We start from the raw sequence: 24,299 nt of genomic DNA, 5'->3' as shown, positions 1-24,299 counted from the left end.
TGAGAGCCACCTTCTAGAGCTCCAGGAAGCTGTAGGCTTGATGAGCAGGAGGCTGGAAACGTGTCATCCTTGAGCCTGAGGAGAAGGACCCACGTACGGAGCCACAGGAAGAGAGAAGGTGATGCCGGAGGCCAGCAGAGTCACGGTTAAGATATTTTCCAAACAAAAAATTGGGACAGGATTTTCGCTGCACTCTCAGGTTTGAGAAACCAGATTGGCAATGTCGTTTAGAGGACAAAACTTTGGCATTTCCACAGCACGCTATGATTTACAATGACAACAGGACAGAATGCAGGCTATTTATGTGTTTGACCGTAAGAGGCTTTGGAAGGGAAAACCACAGACTACTACCAGGACAAGCTAGTTGGGGAGGCCACCCATGACAGTACCTTGACCTTTAAACTGGATTCCCCACGGCTAACTTACTCAGAGATCCATTTTATCTCAAACTAAGTACTTCTTAAAGAGCAGAATGCCAATTGCCCCAGAACATTAGACAAACATCTATCCTATCATACAATGAACTGCCTCCAGGTTAGCAGGGCTCCTGATAAACGCAGTCAGTGGAGATGCCCAAGGGCATCTTGTGCCAAGGGCACACCGCCCCACGTTGCTGACTGTGGCCTCCAGCAGTCTACACGCTACCATCTACAGCAGAATCCCAGCTCGGCATGGTGGAGACCTCTTACCAGCTTCTTTCTGCAGGTTCCTCTCTATGTTGGACACACAGGATGCGCAGGTCATGCCTCTGACCTGTAGAAAGCACTTCTGCGGGGCCACGGTTTCGGAGACCCGAGGGGACTTGGACACGAGGCCGGGGTTGTGGTTTGTAGGGAGCCCCCCGGGCTGGGGAGTCGTGTCCTGCACGGACACAGGTGCACCAGCCGCCGTGTGCCCCATGGCGCTCCCAGCACTGTGGTTCCCAGCATGGTTGCTGGAACAGTTTTCTAGGATAGAATGTCACAAATCATTCAAATTAGAAGAATGGATAATTTTTTTTCCGGAGGCTCAAGCTTGACAATGTTCAGATGAAAGTTCCTGGAGAAGATAAAGGGGGGCTGGTGTTTCCGTCACTTTCTCTCCCTCCCCACAGCCAGACGGAGGCACTCGATTCCATACATAGGAAAACACGTCGATACTGCAAGGACGGAATGTTCTGGGTAGATGAATGCTCTAATGAGACATTGACGGTTAACAGCAGTGATAAGAACGCACCAGGCACCCTGCTAAGCACATGTCTGGCCTCCTTTAACTGTTAACATAGCCCTGTGGCAAGTACTACTACCATTCCCATTTTACAGGTGAAGAAAAGAGTTACAAGAAATTAAATGCTTTGCCCCAAACCCCTCAGGCATGAAGCAGGGAATCGAGCTTCTAAACCTGGCCACATCCTGGTTAACAGAGGTTCTCTCCCTCCCCATGAGAATCAAAATGCCCCAAAACACCTCTGTTGAGTCGCTGGCCCTTTTCTCATCCTTTGACTAGGTCCTACGTACATTTTGGGCAGGAACCCTTTGTCAGCTGTACCCACTGCAAACATTGGCTCCCAGTCTGTGGTTTGCTTTCTCACCCTCATCTAACGGTATTTCTTTTGATAAAAGAAGTCCTTGATGTTAATGAAGCCCAACTTAGAGTCAACTAAACCAACTTCAATGGTGAGTGCATTTTGTGCTCTATTAATAGATGTGTCTACCGCAACACTGAAAATATTCATGACATTTTCTTCTAGCACCTCGGTTATTTTAAATGAACCTCCACATTCAGGCCACTGATATACTTCAAATTAACTTCTGTGTAGGTCTGAGGTGATAACCAAGGGTAATTTCTTTCCATGTGGACTTCCAATAGTCCAGCTCCAATAATGAAAGTTCTCCTTTCCCCACCGAGTTCCAGGGGTCAGGGAGCAGACATCTTTGGGGGCCATTACTCCACCCACCACGCATATATAGACCAATGTAACTAATCATCGACCAGATCCAGATACAGAAAATTTCATCACTCCAAAAAGTCACAGTTTTGTTATGACACAAAATACCTCGAAGAATATGTAGGAAAAAATAACATCATTTGATGATGAACTCTCCTTACTTCAGAACATAGAAGCTGCAAAACATAGAAGTTCATTTTCTGGAAAGTGCTAAAACTACTTCCACTCACTTTAAGAGTGCAGTTGATGGATACTTTCAGCACCTTCGCTGAAGACCCTCCAGTGCTCTGGCCTTACAGCCGTCCACCTTCTGGATGCAGAGACCATCGCCTCACCCAGCACAGCTCTGCTCTCCTGGACTTCGTCCTTCTTCAGAATGACTCCACCCCTTGGATGTCAGCTCTTAACATTCTAGCTCCCACCCCCACCAAGCCCTCCTGCACCTGTCCAGCCCCTCCCCCTTTTTCCAGTCCCTCACCACCTCCTGGATTCACTTGCCTTTCTGCCCAAATACTGTTGTCAACAATTTCAGTAGTATTCGTTAGACCTCCAACACTGAGGTCTAACTCAACTAAATTCTGGGCTTCTGGAGATTGGTAAAAAAAAAAGTTTAGGGACTTCCCTGGTGGCGCAGTGGATAGGACTCCACGCTCCCAGTGCAGGGGAGCCTGGGTTCGATCCCTGGTCTGGGAACTGGATCCCACATGCATGCCGCAACTGAGGAGCCTGCCTGCTGCAACTAAGGACAACTAAGACCCCGTGCAACCAAATAAATAAATAAATATTTTTTAAAAAAAGTTAAATAAATTAACAAAAACCCAAAAAAGCCTATGCTACTGGGTCCTTGATCAACCTATGCCAACACTACGGGTGGGCATATAAATTGATTTGACTTTCTGGAAATCTATTTGACAGTATTATCAAAAACGGTACCTCTAATTGCTTGGGACTTAGTAGGGGCACAATAAATATTTGTGATGGAATGAAATAATGCTGATACCCTGTGACCCAGCAATTATGCTTTCAGATATTTATCACAAGGAAATAATTAAGTATGTGCACAAAGGAGAAACAAATCACGTAGTTGGAAGACTGTCTTCACGGACAATTTTATTTACAGTCACAACAATCCTATCAGTATTATTTACAATGACATCCACACAAAATAGGTGGGAAAAATAAAGAGGAAACGAAGTCATGGTACACCCATATGCTGGGATGCCATGCGGCCACTGAACGTGGTACTGCAGACACACGGATGGACCCATAAGTTACGTTTATGATAAGTCACAGGGTGAAAAAGAGATTACAAAACTATGTATGATACAAACCTATATATTTCTAAATAAAAATGATACAGGCTCTGGGAAGAGTCTGGATGAGCAGCTATGACATGAAGAACACTGTGTGGATTTGCAGGGAGAGCGTTCCAGACAGAGGAGACCGCGAGCACAAGCCCTGAGGTGAGAACAAGCCTGGTAAGAGGCACTGAGACGGGGCCAGAAAGGTGGTGGGTGAGGGAGGGGCTTAGGGACCTCCATGAGGACTCTTCCACTCACAATACAAGACGGGATGGTCCAGGAGGGTCAGCCGCGCGACGGGATGGCTGTGCAAGCTGGGCGGGGACCGGGCTGGAAGGCAGGAAGCAGGGAGACCAGTTTGGACCCCCTTCCAGGATCCAGCAGCAGAGGACGGTAGCCTGCACCAGGGTGCTGGCCTGTCTCCTCTGCCTAGCGTGCAGTCCTGCCCTTTCCTGCCTGCTCAGATCCTATCCATTCTGAAATCCTATCCACGCCCAACTCCATGGTCCCCCCTACATCATGTCCTTGGGAGCCCCACAAGCGGGTGTTGGATTCTCTCCTTCTCTTCTGAATCCCAAGAGCATCTGACCTACACCTTCCTTGTTACAACATTTATTCTAACCTGCCTTGGATGATACGAGGGGCCTCTGTGACCTGCTGCCCCGGGAGAGTGTGAACCGCTATGGGCGGGTGCGGGACCGCCGCTGAGCACTCCACGGCAGCTGGCACAGGGCCCGGGCCCCAGAAGACCCCCAGCACGTGGTGGGGTGAGGGAACCGTGCCCTCAAAGTGACATCACTCACTTATGAGGGTGAGAGGAACATGCTATACGTAACAGGTGAATTTTCCTCACTTCGTATTCATGTATCCCATCCATCCATCCATTCATCCATTCAAAAACTACTTACCATGCAAACAAGTGAACAAATAACAGCTGCCTTCTACAACCAGGTCTAAATGTATTTTAGCTGTCAAGTAAGTGACTGCTGTCTCTTGCCCGCAGGCTCTCAGACCCTTTCCCTCCCTCCCTCCCCCTGCTCCACTACCAAGGGGCTGACCCCTGCAAACCACTTTTCCCAGGCTCCCTTGTCAACTGGTTTCTGATTAAGTTTGGCACATGGAGGTAACAAGCAGGAAACAACAGGACAGAAAGGGGGAGGACCCAAGTGTTTGCCATCTCTCCACCGGGCCCGGCTCCTGCCATAGCCTTGCCCTTGGCCAGTTCCCACCAGGCAAGCCCAGCCCCTGGGCTCTTGTAAACTAAGCACCTGCCTTCCCTCAGACCCTCCCGCCTGTGGGTGGCGGCTGCTTTCCTGGTTTTTAATTTCCTGTTTTCCCTCCCGTCCCTGTTTGGTTTTCCAGCTCTGTAATCTCTCTAAAGAGTTCCCTCCATCGGCTGACCTGAGACCCTGCCTGTCCCAGCCCATTATTTCCTTTCTCCTTCGTTTCCTTCACAAACACCTACTGTGTGCTGGGTGCTGCGGAGTCAAAGGAGAAACAAATCACATGGTTTGAAGACTGTCCTCAAGGAGCCCCTGGTCAATCCAGAATGGCCGACCAAATACAAATCATGCCTTTTTCGCATTTAAGTGGCTACAAAAGACAGTCACCAGCACACTTATGGTTTATCCCAAATTAAGACTGCCAGGTAAAATACAGGACATCCAGGTAAAATTGAATTTCAGATAAACAGCAATTTTTTAGTATGTCTCAAATATTGCACAGGACATACTAATACTAAAACATTACTCATTGTTTATCTGAAATTCAAACTTAACTAGGTGTCCTGTATTTTTTGTGTGTCTGTGTCCTGTATTTTTATTTGCTAAATCTGGTTCCCTAAATACCTCTTGGGCTAAACATAATTCTCATAATTCTGGCCAATAAAAATCCCTGTTTTCTCTCCAGGTTTACTTAGTCAAGTTCAATTATTCTGCATTATGTAGTTCAATGCAAATTTCTTTTTACTGCTGATAACTTGATTCCACTGTTTTAAGACTTTAAACCTCATACAAATATAGCAGATGGCAACTACATACTACATGTCTTACCTTCTGAGCCCAGGATTTACCGTTCCAGTTTTCCTTATTGATTTTTGTTTAAAAAGACAAAACAGAACAAATCTCCTTCCTGAAACTTGGTACAAAGACAGAGCCCAGAATGGGGCCCAGTCACTCCACATGGCTCACCCGCTCCCCTTGCGGGTGGGTGGTGCAGGGGCCTAGGAAGGGCTCCTGGGGGCGGGGGAGTGGGTGGGAGTCAGCCAGGAGGGGCAGGACAGGGGGGCCGGCCGGGTTTCTGCCATCTCCCATGGCTCACAGGCTCACTCCCCACCCCCCCAGAGGGAGCCCTCCCTAGCCGCCCCCCTTCCCCCCACAGGGCTCACACCTGCTGCCCCGCGTGGCTCCCCCTCCCTGCTACCACATAAGCTCTCGGGGGGGGGGGGGGGAACGGTACCTCGCTGCTCAGCAGCTCACAGCTCACACGGGCCTGGTGAGGGGCAGAGACACGAAAGACGCTAAGACAACTTGCCGGGCTCCCGAGTGAAGGAAGTGGAGGGGAAAACAGGCAAGTGAGTGGCTGGCGGGTCAGTGGGAGGGGGCCTGGGGAGAGCCACCACCCTGGAAACTGTCTAGCGACGAGGCATCAAGGTATGTGGGCACCTCGCTTTGGGAAGGCTGTCACACGCCCCCTCTTCTCACAGCCATGGTCGGGGGTGGGTGGGAAGGGAAACCATCATCACATCCTTCCCTTCTTTCCCACTTTCAACAGAATGGGCTCCAGGTGGTGAGACCAGGGTCCTGTTGTCTTCATTATTCTGTTTTGTTTAGCAGAGAAATCTCAGAGCAAATGATGATGTTTCCTTTGGAGAGAGAAGGGCCAGGTGTTCCCAAAGTACTCTTTTTAAAAAGAACACAGGGGCTTCCCTGGTGGCGCAGTGGTTAAGAATCAGCCTGCCAATGCAGGGGACACGGGTTCGAGCCCTGGTCTGGGAAGATCCCACATGCCACGGAGCAACTAAGCCCATGCGCCACAACTACTGAGCCTGTGCTCTAGAGCCTGCGAGCCACAACTACTGAGCCTGTGCTCTAGAGCCTGCGAGCCACAACTACTGAGCCTGTGCTCTAGAGCCTGCGAGCCACAACTACTGAGCCTGTGCTCTACAGCCCATGAGCCAGAACTACTGAGCCTGTGCTCTAGAGCCTGTGAGCCGCAACTACTGAGCCTGCACTCTAGAGCCCATGCACCACAACTAGTAAAGCCCACTCGCCACAACTACTGAGCCCACGCACTGCAACTACTGAAGCCCCCGAGCTCTAGGGCCCGTGTGTTGCAACTACTGAGCCCGTGTGCTGCAACTACTGAAGCCTGTGCTCCCAGAGCCTGCGCACCGCAACAAAGAGTAGCCCCCGCTCGCCACAACTAGAGAAAGCCCGTGAGCAGCAACGAAGACCCAACGCAGCCAAAAATAATAATTAAAAAAAAAAAAAAGAACACAGAATCAGTGTCCTCTTCAGAAAAGAAGCTAAAAATCCAAGGAACTTAGCATCAACCACGTACCAGCCAGGACGGAGGCCTCGAATCCCATGTCCTCCACCGCAGCTCGGAGTTCTGCTGGGTGAGTTAGAGATGGATCGTAGAGAACCGTTCCTGTCCCTTCAGCCAAAGACACCGAGATACGCTGCACTCCCTCCCTCTGCGACACCAGGCCCTCGACGGACCGGACGCAGGACTCGCAGGTCATGCCAGCGATGGCCAGCACTGCAGCGCAGGGCACGCCGGGCGCCTGGGGGCTCCTGGTGTCCGTCCCACTCCCTTCCGCTCCAGCGGGTAGAGAGACTTTAAAGTTCCCAGGTGGCAGAGCCTCAATGGCCCTCTGCAGGGTCCCTGGGGAGATGCGGGAAGGGTCGTACTGGACTTGGGCAGTCCTGTTCTCCAGGGACACTTGGATACTCTGAACCCCTGGCTGCTGGCCAATATTTTCTTCGATGTTCAGGACACAAGACTTGCAGTGCATTCCATCCACTCTCAGATACAGGGGCACCCCCTGGCTCCCCGAGCTCTCTGAGTTATTGCCATTCTGGTTAACGGAAGCCGGAGGGGCCTTTGGGTGGGTGCGCTGGAGCTGCCTGATGTCAATAGGTCCCAGGCTCACGGGGGCCACCTTGTTCTTGATGACGGCTTCAAACCCCATGTCGTTCACGCGGTCCCTGAGGTCTTGGGGTTGGATAAGGTAAGGCTGGTAAGTGATGACTGCCTCCTGGTTGCTGAGCGAGACGCGGACCCTCACGACGCCCTGCAGTTTCCCGATCTTGCCTTCTATGGAGCTGACGCAGGACCGGCACGTCATGCCCTCCACCCGAAGCTTGACCACAGCCTCCAGGGCGGGCGAGAACCTGGATGGCCGGGAGGCAGACTTTCCCTCCGCCACAGTGGCCTGGAAGCCCATGTCCTCAATCTGACAGCAAACCTGAGGCAGGCTCAGGACCGAGGGCACGTACCTCACCATGGCGCTGCCCTGCTCCAGGGAGACCTTAACGCTCACGATGCCTGTCAAACTAGACAGCCTGCCCTCGATGGACCTCACACACGACTGGCAGGTCATGCCCACGATGCTGAGGGTGCCGGCGGCCGTCTGAGAGGGGCGCGCGCCATCCAGGCCGTCCTCGTAGCCATTGTTGTCAAAGGCAAAACTCTGCCTCATCGTTGGCTCCCAGGCTCGAGCAGGCCAGGAAAGCTTAGGCAGGATCTAAAAGGAAGAGAAAGAACATTTTTTATCCTTAAAACTAAACGTTTTCTAAAATCTCCCAGCTTGTGTGGCACTGAGAAAATGGAAAACAATACCACGGGTGTCCAAACATCCCAAGAGTATGAGAACATCAAAAGAGGGGAAGAAAGCTACAAAGACATTACTTATCATATGAAAGGGTTCAGAGGGGTTCCTTCTAGCTCTGACTTTCTGTGATTCTGAACCCAGAAGTCAACTGCCCACCTTGGTAGAAGGCATGAAGGCTTCTGTGGGAAAGGAAAGCACGATGGGGCTGACCCGCATAGAACAAGCATGGCAGGCCTATGACAGAGGCAGAGAGCACAGCAGCCCACAGCAGAAGGGCACAAGTCCCACAAGACCTCCCCGACTCCAGCTGACACCTGAAATCTCCCCACTGGACTTGGTCCTTTCAGTTTAAACTTTGGAGGTCCTGCTGGAATGCAAATACACAGAGTAGGCCACACCCTAATTCTGCATCTCTTTCTAGGGGTGTCCATCTCACTCTCTTAGCAGGGGTTAAACTTAACAACCATAGGGCACATGTTCCAAATGCAGACCTCCCAGCCCATGGGGCCAGACCACAGTGCCTGTGAAAAAAGGTCTCGAAGGACGCCCCTTGAGCCACGGGAGTGAGCACAGCAGTGCCAAGGGGACCAAGAGGAGCGGGAGGGGGAAAGCTGGGAGAACAGGAAGTTGGGCTGAACAAGGCACTTCTAGTGCTGCCTCCGCTGAGCCGCTGCCCCGCCGGGTGCTCAGGGCCGCTGTAGACATTACCTAAAAACGACATGTGCTTCACCAAATTAAACGGATTCATTTTCTTAGTGTATCACAGCTCAAGTGTAGTTTCCTGATTTCGTCTCGTGATGTGGCCTCAGCCATTCTATTAACAAAACTTCCCTTTCGCAGGGTCCCAGCCTCACCACTCTCTTAATTAGATACAGTTTTTATACCAGTACTAGTACCTGCTTCAGACATTTGGGCACAGGCCTTTATATATGGCACCTGATAAAAAAGCATGTCACTCGACACCTACACAATCCTACTCATCTTCAGCTGAAGCTCGATTACATGGATTGACCTTCTCTGCCCCTGTGCATAAAATGCTTATCTTTCCAACTTCAGATTTTGAGCAGCTTAACAAGATGAAAGTTTAAATAACTTTTAAAACAGACTATAAATATTCATTTGTATATCCACAGAGGAAATCACAAGCTAGTTTGGGATGAATAATTATAAGGAATTAAAAAAAATATTTTAAAATAGAGAAAAAGGGACAATTAAGTAATTTATGAGATAGCGACTCAAAAATTTGTTGGATTCAAAAAACATACTGAAATTATCTGTGGTGTAAATACAGAAATGTATATGATAAGGATGACATGGCATAACAGTATTAACGGATGACTGGGTGGACATCTGGGAAACCTATTTGGAAAAATATAACTTTGGAATCTATATATCAGAAGACATTTCAGACAGATCAAAGATGAAGATGTAAAAAGCAAAATAATAAAAATACTAGATGAAAACACAAGAGAATATCTATTATAATCCCAGAGTGGGGAAAGCCTAAATATGACAAAACAAAAGCAAGAAAATCCAGAAGCTATAAAATAAAAGTTTGGTATATCTAACCACAATAAGAGGAAAAAAAATTGTTCAAACCAAGGCAGAAGATAAACCGAGAGAAAAAAAGACTTGCTTTCACCTTAAGCAAATTAAGAGCTAATTCCTTTAATATATAAAGAGCTCCTTCGAAAAAGAAAAAGGCCAACATTCCAACAGAAAAAAGAAGGCAGTTCATCAAAAAGGAAATGCAAATGGCTTCTCAATATATGAAAAGCAACATTAAAGGAGAAATATAACATTCCAACCTCACATGTGAGGTTGACATGGTCTTCACCATTCAAGTTGGCACCCACTGATTCACTCCCCAGGGTTAGTGGGAGTGTTACCTCTTGGGAGGGCAACTTGGCAATATCTATTAAAATAACAAATTCACATATTCTTTGACCCAGTGATTCTCTAAGAATTTAGGCAATAAATATATTTGTTTGCATGCAAAAGGAAGCATGCAACAAAGATATTAGATGCTACAACAGATTGAAAACAACATAAATGTCCATCAATAGAGGCTGATAAATTACTGCACAAATGTACAATGGAATACTATCTAGCTCTTAAAAAGAATGAGGCAACTCTATAAACAGTGAAATAGACTGGTATCTAATATATAGTTCAGTGAAAAAAGCAAGGCACAGAATATACAGTGCATCTAGGAACTTCCCTGGTGGTCCAGTGGTAAAGAATTCGTTTTACAATGCAGGGGACTAGGGTTCGATCCCTGGTCAGGGAACTAAGATCCCACATGCCACGGGGCAACTAAGCCCATGCACCACAACTACTGAGCTCGCGTGCCTCAACTAGAGCCCGTGAGCCGCAAACTACAGAGCCCACGCGCCCTGGAGCCTGCGCGCCGCTAGAGGAGAGAAAACCTGCACGCCGCAACTAGAGAGAAGCCCATGCACCACAATGAAAGATCCCGCATGCCTCAAGGAAGATCCTGCGTGCTGCAACTGAGACCCAACACAGCCAAAAATAAATTAAATAAATAAATACTAAATAAACCTTTTACAAGAAAAAAGAATACATAGTGCATCTAGTATTTCGGTTATCTGCTGCTCGTGACAAACCAAACTCAGTGGCTTCTGATGACAGCTCCCAGTTTTTCAACTTGGACAGGGTTTGGCAGGGAAGGCTCGTCTCTGGGGTGGCCTGAATGGGGCTGGAGGTTCCACGTCCAAGAAGACGGCTCATTGATCACATGGCTGGCAGGTTGATGGTGGCGCCGGTTGGCAGGGACCTTGGCTCTCTCCCATGTAGCCTCTGCACACGGCTAGGCCGGCTACCTCACAGTTGGGTGTTTCTGGGTTCTGAGAGGGAGCGTCACAATAGCTAGCATTCACAGAGAACAAGCCCCAGTGTGCAAGCACTTAGCAAGCCTCTGCTTGCATCACACCTGCTAAGCCACCATGGGCCAAAGCCAGTCACGTGGCCAAGCGCAGTTAAGACGGGAGAGAATTACATAAGTGTTTACATACAAGGAGGTGGAGTTCACTGGGAGGACCACCAAAATATGTCTATCACAGCATGCTAGCACTGTTTGTGAGAGAAAAAGAATATTACACACGCAGATGTTTATGCATGTATGGAGTTACCTTTGGAAGAATATATAAGAAGCTGGCACCGAGTTTGTGGACTGGGCAGCTGAAGGGGTCAGGCAGCTGGGGTACAGGAGTGGGAAGGAAGAGTTACTGTTCACTGTACAACTTATGGTACAATGTACATGTGTTACCGAATTCTAAAACATAATTAATTTAAACATTAAATTAAAATAATGTGAGCATAAAGGAGATCCGCAGCAGTGACTTGATTGTAACTGGTATGAATTAAATCCTTATTTAACTGAAAAAAGATGCAGGTCAGGGGGAAAGACTGTGGTTAAGACTGTGCACTTCCACTGCAGGGGGCCTGGGTTCAATCCCTGGTTGGGGAACTAACACCCTGCATGCCATGTGGTGTGGTAAAAAAAAAAAAAAAAAGATACAGGAAAAACTAAGAAGATATTCTAAAGATATTTAGATACTTCAATACAGTATCTTAGTAAAGCAGAAATTACCTCCTTATAAGACATAACTCTCAATCACCCAGTCTGCTGGAAAAACAAATCCCTAATGATTTACTACCCAATTTATTTTTCTTGGTCCCAGGTCGAGCTACAACTCACCAAACCCAAGCCACAAAGCTGGCTCTTAATCCCTGGATTATTGATTCTATGTTCCTGCTAAAGGAGTTTGCAGAAGTGTTGGAAGCTATTTGTTTGTAGCAAATAATACTCAGAGGTCTCCCTTCTACACAGGCAGGCTTCTAAAGACAAGCAGTTACGGAAGACAAAGCTTTGCAAATAACAACTTTATGAAACACCAGCGTACCTGTTGGTTTAGGAGCAATCTCCTAACAGTTGTCGGGTATCTGGATTGTTTTTAAGTGTACACACATACTGTGCTTTTAATTCCGTTCTTCAATGAAGACAATCTCTGGGGTGGGGAAAAACTCCCCTTCTGAGTTCAAACAAATATGTCTAGGTTTAAGGGCTCATCAGAAGCAATGGACATTGGAGAGTGGGCCCAGGGTACAGACTGTGTGTCCAGGGAAAACGTGGTAGAATTCCCAGTGTTGTCTAAGTCCCACTAAATTATACACTCCTTGAGGACAAACACTGGGGACTTCTTCTGCAGGCCCAACATCAGGTTGCTGGCTTCTGAATTTTCAATAAACTATTAGTACGGTAGGCATGAGGTTGAGAAGAGCCTGGAAACACCAGAGAAGAGGGTAATTCCACAGAGAGGAATCCAAAAATGAATTTCAATTCTTTGCCACCTCTCTAGGCAGCCTGGTCACATGGAATTTGCTGAGAGTACCAGGGCTTTTAAACAAAAAGATAGGGAAAGGTATATAAACTCTTGATTTGCTAAGATGGAGCCAGGAAAGGAAAATAAGACCTTCAGATAGGCCAGTCTAGTATGAAGAAATTGGAAATGGGGTGGTACGTTTTAATGAAAGTTTTCAAAGCCAGACTGAAATTGCAAAGCCCAGAAATGACATGCCTTGTAGAAAATGGCTGTGATCACAAGTCAAAGAGCAATACTACTACGTGTACAAGGGAAGAACCACTCGCCACTTCTGAGCTCTCTTAGTTACAGGTGGATCCCCATCATCCTTAAATTGGATACCACTCACCCACTTATCCTGAGACTTCTTTCACTTTGAAGGATAAGGAACACCCTTAACAACTTATGGGGCAAAAGCATTATACGTGCCTGCAACTTTTCCAGTATATAACCTCCACCCCATACAACCCTATACACCTGAACTTTCATGGAATTCAAAATACAGAAAGGTCCTGATTTTTTCATATGTACACAGACCCAATAGCAGCAAGTAGTTAATGATTCTCGGCGTTACTTTATGAGGATGGCATTTTATATCCCTACTGCTCAAGATAATTCTGTAAGTAGATATTCTTATCACCATTTTACTGCTGAAACAGACTCAGAGGTTCATCCAAGGTTATTTAAATAACGGAGCTGGGATCTAAATCCAGCCCAAAGTCCAGCAGGCTTTCTATTTTTTTAAAAGAAATTTGAAGGTTACTTTTTCTTTTTAGCCATGTTAATTATGGGAAGAGACTACAGTGCTGAAAAGCAAAATGAAGAAAACAGAAAATAGCCACATACTACTATAGGGGAGCAGAATTTACCACCCTAAAATACATCTCTTTGGCATATTGTCTTAAGCGAGTTATTTTCTGGTAAACAGCAGACACTGAAAGGGCTCTGAAAACCAAGTAGGAACTGCCTTTTTGTAAGAAACACATATTTGTAAGGGAAATCTCCATTTGTAAGGGTATCTCCCGCTCTGTCCCTGGAAAAGGAGGTTGACCAAATCTCTAGAAACTCGATTTATCAATGGAGAAGGAAATGACTGAAAGGTGTACCACAATCACCCTTGTTTACTGTGCTTTTCCTGGTAACTTCCCCTAACTGACTCTCCCCACTCTCAACAGCCTCTTCTGTCTTTGGCTGAGGATGGCATTTAAGTGTGGGCTTCGGCCATCTTGGTGAATTCATTTTTCTTGGTCTCTCCCATGTATTCACGTTATTAAACTTCGGTTTGACTTTCTCCTGTTAATCTGTCTCTCGTCAACTTCATTCTTAGACCAGCCAGAAGAACCCAGAAAGGTAGAGGAAAACGTCTTCCTTCCCGACACTACCTATCAGGTTGTTGTTACGTCCAGGTGAGTGAGCACAGCATGGAGGTGAGGGTGTGGCTAAGATCACTGGTCGGCCTGGGTCTGAGCCTGGCCTGCAACCCTTAGTATCTGTTCTATTCTCTTTTTCTCTTTTTTTTAAATTTAATTTATTTTTGGCTGCGTTGGGTCTTCGTTGCTGCGCGCGGGCTTTCTCTAGTTGCGGCGAGCGGGGGCTACTCTTCATTGTGGTGCACGGGCTTCTCACTGCGGTGGCCTCTCTTGTTGCAGATCGCGGGCTCTAGGCACACGGGCTTCAGTAGTTGTGGCTCGCGGGCTCTAGAGCACAGGCTCAGTAGTTGTGGCGCACGGGCTTAGTTGCTCCGCGGCATGTGGGATCTTCCGGGACCAGGGATCGAACCCATGGCAGGTGGATTCTTAACCACTGTGCCACCAGGGAAGTCCCTCTGCTCTATTCGTATCTGAGAATTCTCTGGGCATCGGAGATTCACGGGGAAGAAGGTGCAGAAGTGACTCAAGAAAAGACCCCACCCAAACCACCCCAGGCAAGTGGGTGTCGGTCTCTAAGACCCCCAAAGACCCCCACTGAAGAAGAATCAATGTACCCATGTTAAACCTGTACGTACATAGATTTAAACGAGTACATACTTAGGTATTAATACATAAAATTGAGGTTATCTACGGGTGAGTTATGACACTCTGATTTTTCACTATCTGTATATACTTCCCAATTGGTAAAACCTGAATGAAAAAACAGACAAGTACTACTTTTATACCAGAAAACAAATGTGGTTTTTCAGTTTCTCTAAGGCAAGGAAGAAAATGTTTTGCTAAACCACACTGACATAAGCGGCGATAACATTATCACTGTGATAAAGATGACAGCAATGATGAACAGATGACATATTTCTACATGGCTTTATCCTCTAAAGAACATTTTCACATCTATGTGTTTAAATATCGGCCCTTCCGATTTGTTGTGAATTTCTTGAAGGGATGTCTGACAGTCTTGGGTAGGGGTTCCAGCCTTGTCTGAGCAAATCCAAGCCTCAGGTTTCTTAGGTGTAAAAGGAGGTAACAATAACGCCCACCCCAGTTCTGCAGGGAGGCCTGAATGCTAAGAGGACTTAAAAGGCTAACGTCATAAATGTTTGAAAATGACTGACTATGAAGACAAACGTGGCCTCATTTGATCTTCAAAAGCGGTCCAGGGAAGTAGGCAGGGAACTTGTTATTCTCCACCGTTTTACTGATAAGAACTAATCATTAAAACTTGTGTACGTATTCCCCCACGCCCCCCGCAACCCCTTCAAACCGTCCTTTAACACTGGCTCACAAAGGTCCAGAAAGAACTTCCAGTGAGAATTATTTACAGTTTGTCTACTGAAAAAACAAGCCAAAACTCAGGTATTAATTAGTTCAGACACCGAAGAGGGCGCCCAGTGTGCCTGGACTGTGTGGGCTCCAGCCTGACCTCTGGCCTCAGGGCCACCCCCAGCCCTGCTGTTCACTGCGTACTTTCTGGGAAATTCCACACAAATGACCATTTACTGCCTGTTTCTTTCTCTTGACCACGATGAGGAAAAATGTAAACCCTTACTGAAAAACTGAAGGCACTGTATCATTATTTGCCCAGGGGAAAAAAAGAGAATAAAATTAACAACAAATAAAATTAACAAACCTCAGCACATACAGACAACATAGGTTGTTTTCCACGTACAAAAAAAATTAAAATTTAGAAATTCACAAACTCTAAGACCTCTCCAAGAAGCACTTCCCAATAGTACCTCAGAAACCCCGTTCGCAATCTCACTCCACACAGTTTCACTATCAGCCGTTCCAGAGAATTCCGTTGCTTTTAACTTACACCTATTGTAACAATTATTCCATCAGACATTTATCAATTAACGGCATTTTTTTCTGCTTCAGAATCTTCTCTGATATCACTCTATATTTCAAGCCTCTCCCAAAGAAATTTTAAATAGCAGGCCTGTCACTATCAAGCAACTGTCATTATCTTAGAATATTTTTTTACATTTGAATGAAACAGTCTGAGTGAGAACCATAAGGTCATAATTCCCTAGTCATTTCCCAGAATGATGGTAAGATCATGATATAAAAGACCTACGTTAGATACATGCAATGTTATGACTGGTTAGAAAAAAATGTCACACAAACAATGTTAAGTTAATTCGGGTATTTATATTATGTGATGGAAGTCAATGAACTTGGGATTATTCTTCTTGTTAATTATTATTATTGATAAATTGCATATGGTCATCAGATTTGATGAAATAATGCCGTTATTTTATCACACAGAAATGTACACTATAATGGCTAATGAAGGTAGTGGTTTCTACCTAGAATTATAGGTATGACCAGCTGTACAGAAAACAAATATTCCTTTGAAAGACTTAGGTATAAACTTAATATTTATAATTTATGCTAATCTATAAATGCACGATAGGAACTTGCTATTTAAAATAATCCTCAGAAAAAGAAATGTAAGTGGTTGATAAACCTTTTCAAAAATAATAATATACGGTCAATTAATATTTGATAAGGGAGCCAAGAATACTTAACAGAGAAAAGGCAGTCTTTTCAATAAGTGGTGCTGGGAAACTGGGTATTCACATGTAGAATGAAAGAATGAAATTGGGACCCTGTCTTACACCACTCACAAAGATTAACTCTAATGGGTTAGAGACTTACATGCAATACCAGAAACCATAAAACTTCTAGAAGAAAACATAGGGAAAAAAGCTCCTTGACATGGGTCTTAGCAATGATTTTTTGGATATGATACGGAAAGCACAAGCAACCAAATAAAAAATAAACAGATGGAACTACATCAAACTAAAAAGCTTCTACACAGCAAAAGAAACAATCCACAAAATTAAAAGACGGCCTACAGAACGGAAAAAAATATTTGCAAACCATATCTCTGATAAAGGGTTAATGTTCAAAATACATAAAGAATTCATACAACTGGGCTTCCCTGGTGACGCAGTGGTTAAGAGTCTGCCTGCCAGTGCAGGGGACACAGGTTTGAGCACTGGTCCGGGAAGATCCCACATGCCGTGGAGCAACTAAGCCCATGCGCCACAACTACTGAGCCTGTGCTCTAGAGCCGGTGAGCCACAACTACTGGGCCTGCATGCCACAACTACTGAAGCCCATGCACCTAGGGCCCGTGCTCCGCAACAAGAGAAGCCGCCGCAATGAGAAGTCCGCACATCACAACAAAGAGTAGCTCCCGCTGGCCGCAACTAGAGAAAGCCCACGGGCAGCAACGAAGACCCAACACAGCCAAAAATAAATAAATAAAATAAATTTAAATAAAGAATTCATACAACTCAATAGCAAAAAAAATTAATCCAATAAAAATAGGAAGAGGAACTGAATAGACATTTTTCCAAAGACATACAAAGAGCCAATAGATGCATGTAAAGGTGATAAACATCACCAATCATCAGAGAAATGCAAATCAAAACCACAATGAGATATGACTTCATACCTGTTAGAATGGTTATCAACAAAAAGGCAAGAGATACCACCATATGGCCCAGCAATCCCACTACTGTGCATATACCCCGAGAAAACCATAATTCAAAAAGAGTCATGTACCACAATGTTCACTGCAGCTCTATTTACAATAGCCAGGACATGGAAGCAACCTAAGTGTCCATCGACAGATGAATGGATAAAGAAGATGTGGCACATATATACAATGGAATATTACTCAGCCATAAAAAGAAAGAAATTGAGTTATTTGTAGTGAGGTGGATGGACCTAGAGCCTGTCATACAGAGTGAAGTAAGTCAGAAAGAGAAAAACAAATACTGTATGCTAACACATATATATGGAATCTAAAAAAAAAAAAAGGTTCTGACGAACCTAGGGGCAGGACAGGAATAAAGATGCAGACATACAGAATGGACTTGAGGACACGGGGAGGGCGAAGGGTAAGCTGGGAAGAAGTGAGAGAGTGGCATGGACATATACACTACCAAATGTAAAATAGATAGCTAGTGGGAAGCAGCCGCATAGCACAGGGAGATCAGCTCGGTGCTTTGTGACCACCTAGAGGGGTGGGATAGGGAGGGTGGGAGGGAGACGCAAGAGGGAGGGGATACGGGGATATATGTATAGGTATAGCTGATTCACTTTGTTGTACAGCAGAAACTAACACAACACTGTAAAGTAATTATATTCCAATAAAGATGTTTAAAAAAAAAAAAAGGCAAGAGATAACAAATGCTAGTGAGGATGTGCAAAAAAGGGAACCCTTGTGCACCGTTGGTGGGAATGTAAATTGTTACAGCTACAGTGGAAAACAGTATGGAGGTTCCTCAAAAAATTGAAAATAGAACTACCATATAATCCAGCAATTCCACTCCTGGGTATTTATTTAAAGGAAATGAAAACACTGTGTTGAAGAGATATATGCACCCCCACGTTCACAGCAGCATTATTTACAATAGCAAAGACATGGAAACAACCTAAGTGTCCATCAATAGATGAATGGATATAGAAAATGTGGTATATATACACAATGGAATATTATTTAGCCATAAAAAAAGGAAATCCCACCATTTGTGACAACATGGATGGACCTTGAGGGCATTATGCTAAATCAGACAGAGAAAGACAAATACTGTATGACCTCACTTATATGTGGAATCTAAAACAAAAAGGAAAAAAAAAAACAACTCAGAAAAAGAGATCAGATTTGTGGTTACCCGAGGCGGCGGGGGGAAGGGGGAATAGGATGAAGGTGGTCAAAAGCTACAAACTTCCAGTTATAAGACAAATAAATACTAGGGATGTAATGCACAACATGACGGCGATAGTTAACACTGCTGTATGGTATATATGAAAGTTGTTATGAGGGTAAATCCTGAGTTCTCATCACAAGAAAAAAAAACATTTTTTTCCCTTTTTAAAAAAAAAATCTATATGAGATGATGGATGTCACTCACTATATGAGATGATGTTGGTAGAAAAGTAAATTTACACAACCTTTCTGAGAGCAATGAAGCAATATCTGTCAAGATATTAAATGCCCATTGCCTTTGTCCCAGTAATTCCATTTCTGGGTATTTCATCATATAGATATACAGTGACATGAGAACGTCCATTGGTACACTCACTAGTGAAAACGTGGAAGCCATCTAAATATTCTTCTATAGAGAACAGGTTACATAAAGTATCCATCCAGTAGAATTTTATGTAGTGGCTTTTTTAAAAAGGTGAATTTACATGTATTGACATGGAAAGACATCCCTGGTAGATTAAAGGGGGAAAAAGTTGCAGAACTGTGTAGGAGTATACACTGTTCCCTATTTTTCTAGAGGAAGAGAGCCACACTTCTATATTTTGTTATTGATGTTTATATCCAGCAGACACTAATTTTAGGGGAAAATAAAGAAATACAAGTTCTCTAGAAAAGTGAATAATACTGTATGTAGTACGGTTGATGATGATCCCATGACAATTTGCTAGTGACATCTTTAAGTGACTAGATCACCCCCTTCAGCCATTTTTTTTCCTTTACTCAGCAGGGGTGCGCCTGTGCCAGCTGGGCTGTCTTGGTTTCCTCTAGGCAAAAATAAAACCCAGCCTGCCCACCCTCACCCAGCACACACTCCTGTAGGTTGCTTTCTAAAATGGTTAAGCCCACAACCCAACACTTAATCACAGTCATCAATCAGTTCAGTGCTTCCAACATCAGTCCTCCCTCCTGCCACAGAAATCACTTCCGGTTCGCGTATTTGTTCACTCACTCAACAGCTTACTTACCGTGGACTGATACACTGCCCGATGTGGAAGAGAAAGACACGTAACACGGCGGCCTAGCTTGGCGACAGCCGTCAGGAAGGCCATGGGAGAGGAGGCCCAGGCAGGCAGTGCTGAGCAGAAAGGGGAACTCCCTACGCCCTCCAGCTGGATGGAGGGCCAGGAATCTCCGCTGCCCACAACTCCCCAGAGGGCTTCTGAGAGGCAGCACCCTGTTTCTTTCCAGGCCATCGTCCCGGGCCTGAGAGGAAACAAGAGCCCCGGGGAGGCCTGTGGACGCAGGGCCAGAAGAGCCAGGCCAGGGCGCTGAGGCCCCCGCCTTCTCCTCTTTGGTGAGCGCGCTCCTGGCAGGGTAGGGGTGGTGGTGGAGTAACTGCCTGGGAAGCCCACCAGGCGTGGCCTGACCCACGGAGCCTCCTCACGCCAGCGAAGAGGAGAATCTAACATGGGGGGAGGGAGGGGTGGCCTCTCCGGACTATGCTTTGACCAGTTATGCCTTTCAGAAAGGCACTTCCCCCTCTGTCCAAAACACAGAAGAAACTGACCCCTTGCCCAACAGCACGTCTTCATTCTAAACCGCATAGAACATACTCTACGTGGTATGAGAAATGTAAATACAAGCACACAAATCCACTAACCACAAACACAATTTTGAAATGTTTTCTTCAGAGCAGCTACCTGCGTCTTTTGTGAACAATGCGTAACCTAAAAGCTAACTTTTCATTCACTGTGGATTAGCAGCTCTGCAATACTCATGTTTTCAAACCCTATCTCACCCAACATGTTAAATACTTCCCTGTCCCAACAGAAAAGCAAGGGGCCTGTCCTCAGACAGACCTGGTATTAAATCCTTCAGGCAGATTAACTAACCTCTTTTTTTTTTTAAATAAATAAATTTATTTATTTATTTATTTATTTTTGGCTGTGTTGGGTCTTCATTGCTGCACACGGGCTTTCTCCAGTTGGCGGCGAGCGGGGGCTACCCTTCGTTGCAGTGGGCGGGCTTCTCTTGAGGTGGCTTCTCTTGTTGCGGAGAATGGGCCCTAGGCGCGCGGGCTTCAGTAGTTGTGGCAAGCGGGCTCAGCAGTTGTGGCTCGCGGGCTTAGTTGCTCTGCGGCACGTGGGATCTTCCCCGACCAGGGATCAAACCCGTGTTCCCTGCATTGGCAGGAGGATCCTTAACCTCTGTGCCACCAGTGAAGTCCCCAGATTACCTAACCTCTTGATCTCAGGTTTCTGTTTGTTAAAGGAGGATAATGATTAAATGAGGTGACAAGTCCCTTCCACATACCAAGTACTAAATAAGATAGCTCTCAAGTAGATCCAGAGTTTGATTTATAGCAGACTTTGAGTCAATACACTGTAACAGTGAACAAATACTCAGTTGTAACTGACACGGCGGCGGTTTTTATCATAAACCAGCTACTACAAATTTCCCCCATTTGAGGGTAATTAATTTAAATTATATAATGTATATGCATGTGTATGTGTGTGTGTGTGTATGTGTGTATATATATCCACAAAATACTAAGAAAAAATAGAAGGTATATAGTACTATGTACACATACACAAACTCACGTATACACATTCACGTGTGTAGTGGCAAAGTGCCTGAAGTCTGTGGCTGTTTCCATTTTCTTTATATTTTTCCATATTCCCCTTGCCTCATGTTAAATTTGTTTTGTATAATGAGCAGGTGTTGCTTTTACAATCAGAGCTTCAGAAAAAAATAGTTGCAACTGTGCTCAGATGGATTAACTGGCTGACAGAGTTCTACCAGACATTCAGAGGGCACCAAACACATCTCCGCGCTGGGAGTCCTGCTGAAGATCATTTCGGCAGAGATGATACCATTGTGCGTTTACAGAGTACTCGACAAGGTGCTTTCACGTCCCAGAGAGGCAGGACTTCTCATTCCAGGAATCTGAAGCTGGAGGAGTCCAAGGCTCACCTGCCAGGTCCCACAGGCCAGCAAGGGCGCAGATCTGCACCTGACTCTCTTGCAGCCACAGCCTCTACCCCGGCCTCCAGCCCAGAGCCCTCCTTTCTGAAGGGCTCCCAGGCCAGTTTCAGGTTGCTTTCCTCGTTCCATGAGGTTGGAAGTGGCCATTAAAAGCAATTAGAATATTTCACATTCAAATACCTCAGACATAGGCTGAATTATGTCAAGTAGCAGTTTGAACATTTTAAAGAAATGCTCTCAAAAAAAAAAAAAGAAAGAAAGAAATGCTCTCAAGCATTTTACCAAAAAAAAAAAAAATTATTTTGCTATCTTAAGACATTCAACTAGAAACATAAAAGTTGACTGTGCACTGCATAAAGGGATGTTCATAAATCTCCATCAACATACAAATATCTCTTGCATAGTACATTTCAAAAATCTCTACTCACAAAATTTCCCTTACTTTTAAAGACTTTTTAAACAATTAACACCAGAAGAACAAAATAACTCTTCAAGGAGCAAAAGGACTTATGAAAACGTCCCTTTATATCTAAGTAGTATTTTTTTTTTCCATCTACTCACGTCAATGAAAAGGACCCCACACAGACCACCAGTCCCACCCAGAAATACTGCTGAAGCACCATTTTTACAAAGCGTTAGTTACACCGCCCTGCGTTTGAACATGACCTGACGTTTGGGTTAACAAACCTTTCGTTTGCTTAAGAAGAGCGGGTTCACTGGGCAGCAACATTTTCAAAATGTTTATTTAGCTGAAATGTGAAGATTAACAAAATAAGGTAAACAAGTTAAAAAATAAAAAGAAGGAAAAGATCCATTTTTGTCTGATTTGCGTTTTGGGAAACTTGTGCACCACAGACGTTTACAAAATATCCTGAAAATAAGAAGCAACAAAAGCCAAGATTTATCCACCATGGACTTAATCTCTGGAAAATTCCCCTGGGCTACTTGCTCACTCCCTTCCCCAGAGCTGCTCCTGGCCCCTCTGGCGGTAAGACACGCGGGAAACCTCCATCTATATATAACCTGGAGCTTTTATTAAAAGCCCTCCTGGCTTTTCAGCCCTTCTCCAACGGCACTCACCTGCTTGGAACTGACCTCCTGTGTTCTAGTCAAAACTTTCTGTGAAAATTCTCCCTTCTCTGATGGGGGAGAGCATTCCTCCTCCGAAATCACTGGTCTAGAGGAGCCCGTGGCCCTAGGGCTCCTCCTGAAGGACCACCGCTTGTGGACAGACAGCAGGGTCACCTGAGGGTCACCCAGAGTCACCAGGAAGGACGGCTCAGGGCTCCCAGGCGTCTGGCCCCCAGCTCTCTCCATCGTCGTGTTCACAGTCACACCTTCACCTCGCACAACAGCAGTTCACCTTCTCCAGGCTATTTGGTCATGTTAGAAGAAAACGCTCGAAAAGCGTCCCCCTAACTAGCAGAGGAGAGGCTAACTCGGAGGCCGAGTCACGCAGGTTCCCTTCTGCCCCGGAGCCAGCCCGGGAGAGGCTGCCAGCCAAGCCTTCAGGAACTTGAGCAGGCTGCACACCGCTGTATATATACTTGCTCTTGTTTATCTACCCCTATCAAACCAATTGGCATCCTCTCACTCATCCACTGCATCCGGCACTGGGGATGTTTGCACACGGCCCCGCGCGTACCCAGCGCTGCTAGGACACCCGGCTGGCGTGTACAGGAGCCCAGCACGCAATCACGTCCCCACACTGAGCAGTTTCCTTTTGGCCCTGTGCACTCCCCAAGAGACCAGCCTGGAGGCAGGGGAGAAACATCACTTCCTTTTACTACCAAACTTCGAGCGCTTTCTTGGAGTAACTTCAGCTGCCTCTTCCATAGCTCCAGCGCTGGCGGGGTGCAGATCACTAGGGGAGAAAAGTATTTCCCAGGCAACAGGACTTGCTTTTTCAAGAAGGTGTAAGAGAGTTCCATGTCTCCTGCAGCTTTGTTCTCCCTTGGACCAACAGCTTGACTTCACTAAGAGCTGACTGCAGAAACTCACGGGCTAACAAGACTCATCCGTATTTTATACGTGGCAGAACCGTCGGGAACTAAGACGCAGTTCAGGCTTCTGAGGCTACCACTGCTCCAGAGGAGGATTAAGGGAAGGAGACGCGCGACGGTGGCGTAGACGGTGGGGCAATCGGGGAGCCTCGTGCTCTGCCGGGCAGCCCCGCCTACCTTCCCACCCTCGCCTGCTCAGAGACAGGAAGGAGGCGACCTCACCCCCCATGGGAGGAACAGCTCTGCCAGCCACCAGCCCTGGCAGCACCTCCTGCGGCAAGCACGTGCAGGGTGTCCACACTGAGGACGGAATTGAGTCAGTTGGTAAAACAGTTACTCTGTGTCCTGGTTTACTCCCCCCAGCTGAATGTGCCCTTAGTCGGGGAAGAGGGGGTCACAGGGGCGTGCACCAGAAGAGGGCATTTAGAACCACGTCCTCTTCTGCTCAAGGTCACTGCGGACTCTGCCTCTTTATGGGTTGCCTACAATCACCCCTCCTCCCCCATTAAAACTGCCATCGCTGCCCCCCAAGAACTCCTGACCAAGAGACCTGTTCTCTCTGAGAGAAGGCGGGCTCACCACGGGTCCATTCCCCACGGGTCAGTCCTTCAAGACCCTTCCTTATTCTTCCGCCTCTCATTTAGTCCGTGGAGATGTAACTACTTATTTGCTCCCACTTCTGAAACACGCTCAGGGCAGCCAGCT

The 24,299-nt window shown here is 46.1% G+C and overlaps 1 protein-coding gene across 1 annotated transcript in view; it reads right to left on the bottom strand.

Annotated features, from left to right (window-relative positions):
- The window catches only part of ATP7B (ATPase copper transporting beta), a 57,432-nt gene extending 34,524 nt beyond the window's left edge, over positions 1 to 22,908 (bottom strand). Inside the window, exons 1-3 of the mRNA XM_036831499.1 lie at positions 22,672 to 22,908; positions 6,790 to 7,978; positions 690 to 947 (exon numbers count right to left, since the gene is read on the bottom strand). Of these exons, the coding sequence (XP_036687394.1) occupies positions 690 to 947; positions 6,790 to 7,978; positions 22,672 to 22,908 (1,684 nt within the window). The remainder of the gene's footprint in view (positions 1 to 689; positions 948 to 6,789; positions 7,979 to 22,671) is intronic.
- Positions 22,909 to 24,299: the final 1,391 nt, after the last annotated feature.

Source organism: Balaenoptera musculus, chromosome 18 (assembly GCF_009873245.2).
Source record: "Balaenoptera musculus isolate JJ_BM4_2016_0621 chromosome 18, mBalMus1.pri.v3, whole genome shotgun sequence".
Lineage (NCBI taxonomy): Eukaryota > Metazoa > Chordata > Mammalia > Artiodactyla > Balaenopteridae > Balaenoptera > Balaenoptera musculus.
This window is presented reverse-complemented; position numbering and strand designations above follow the sequence as displayed.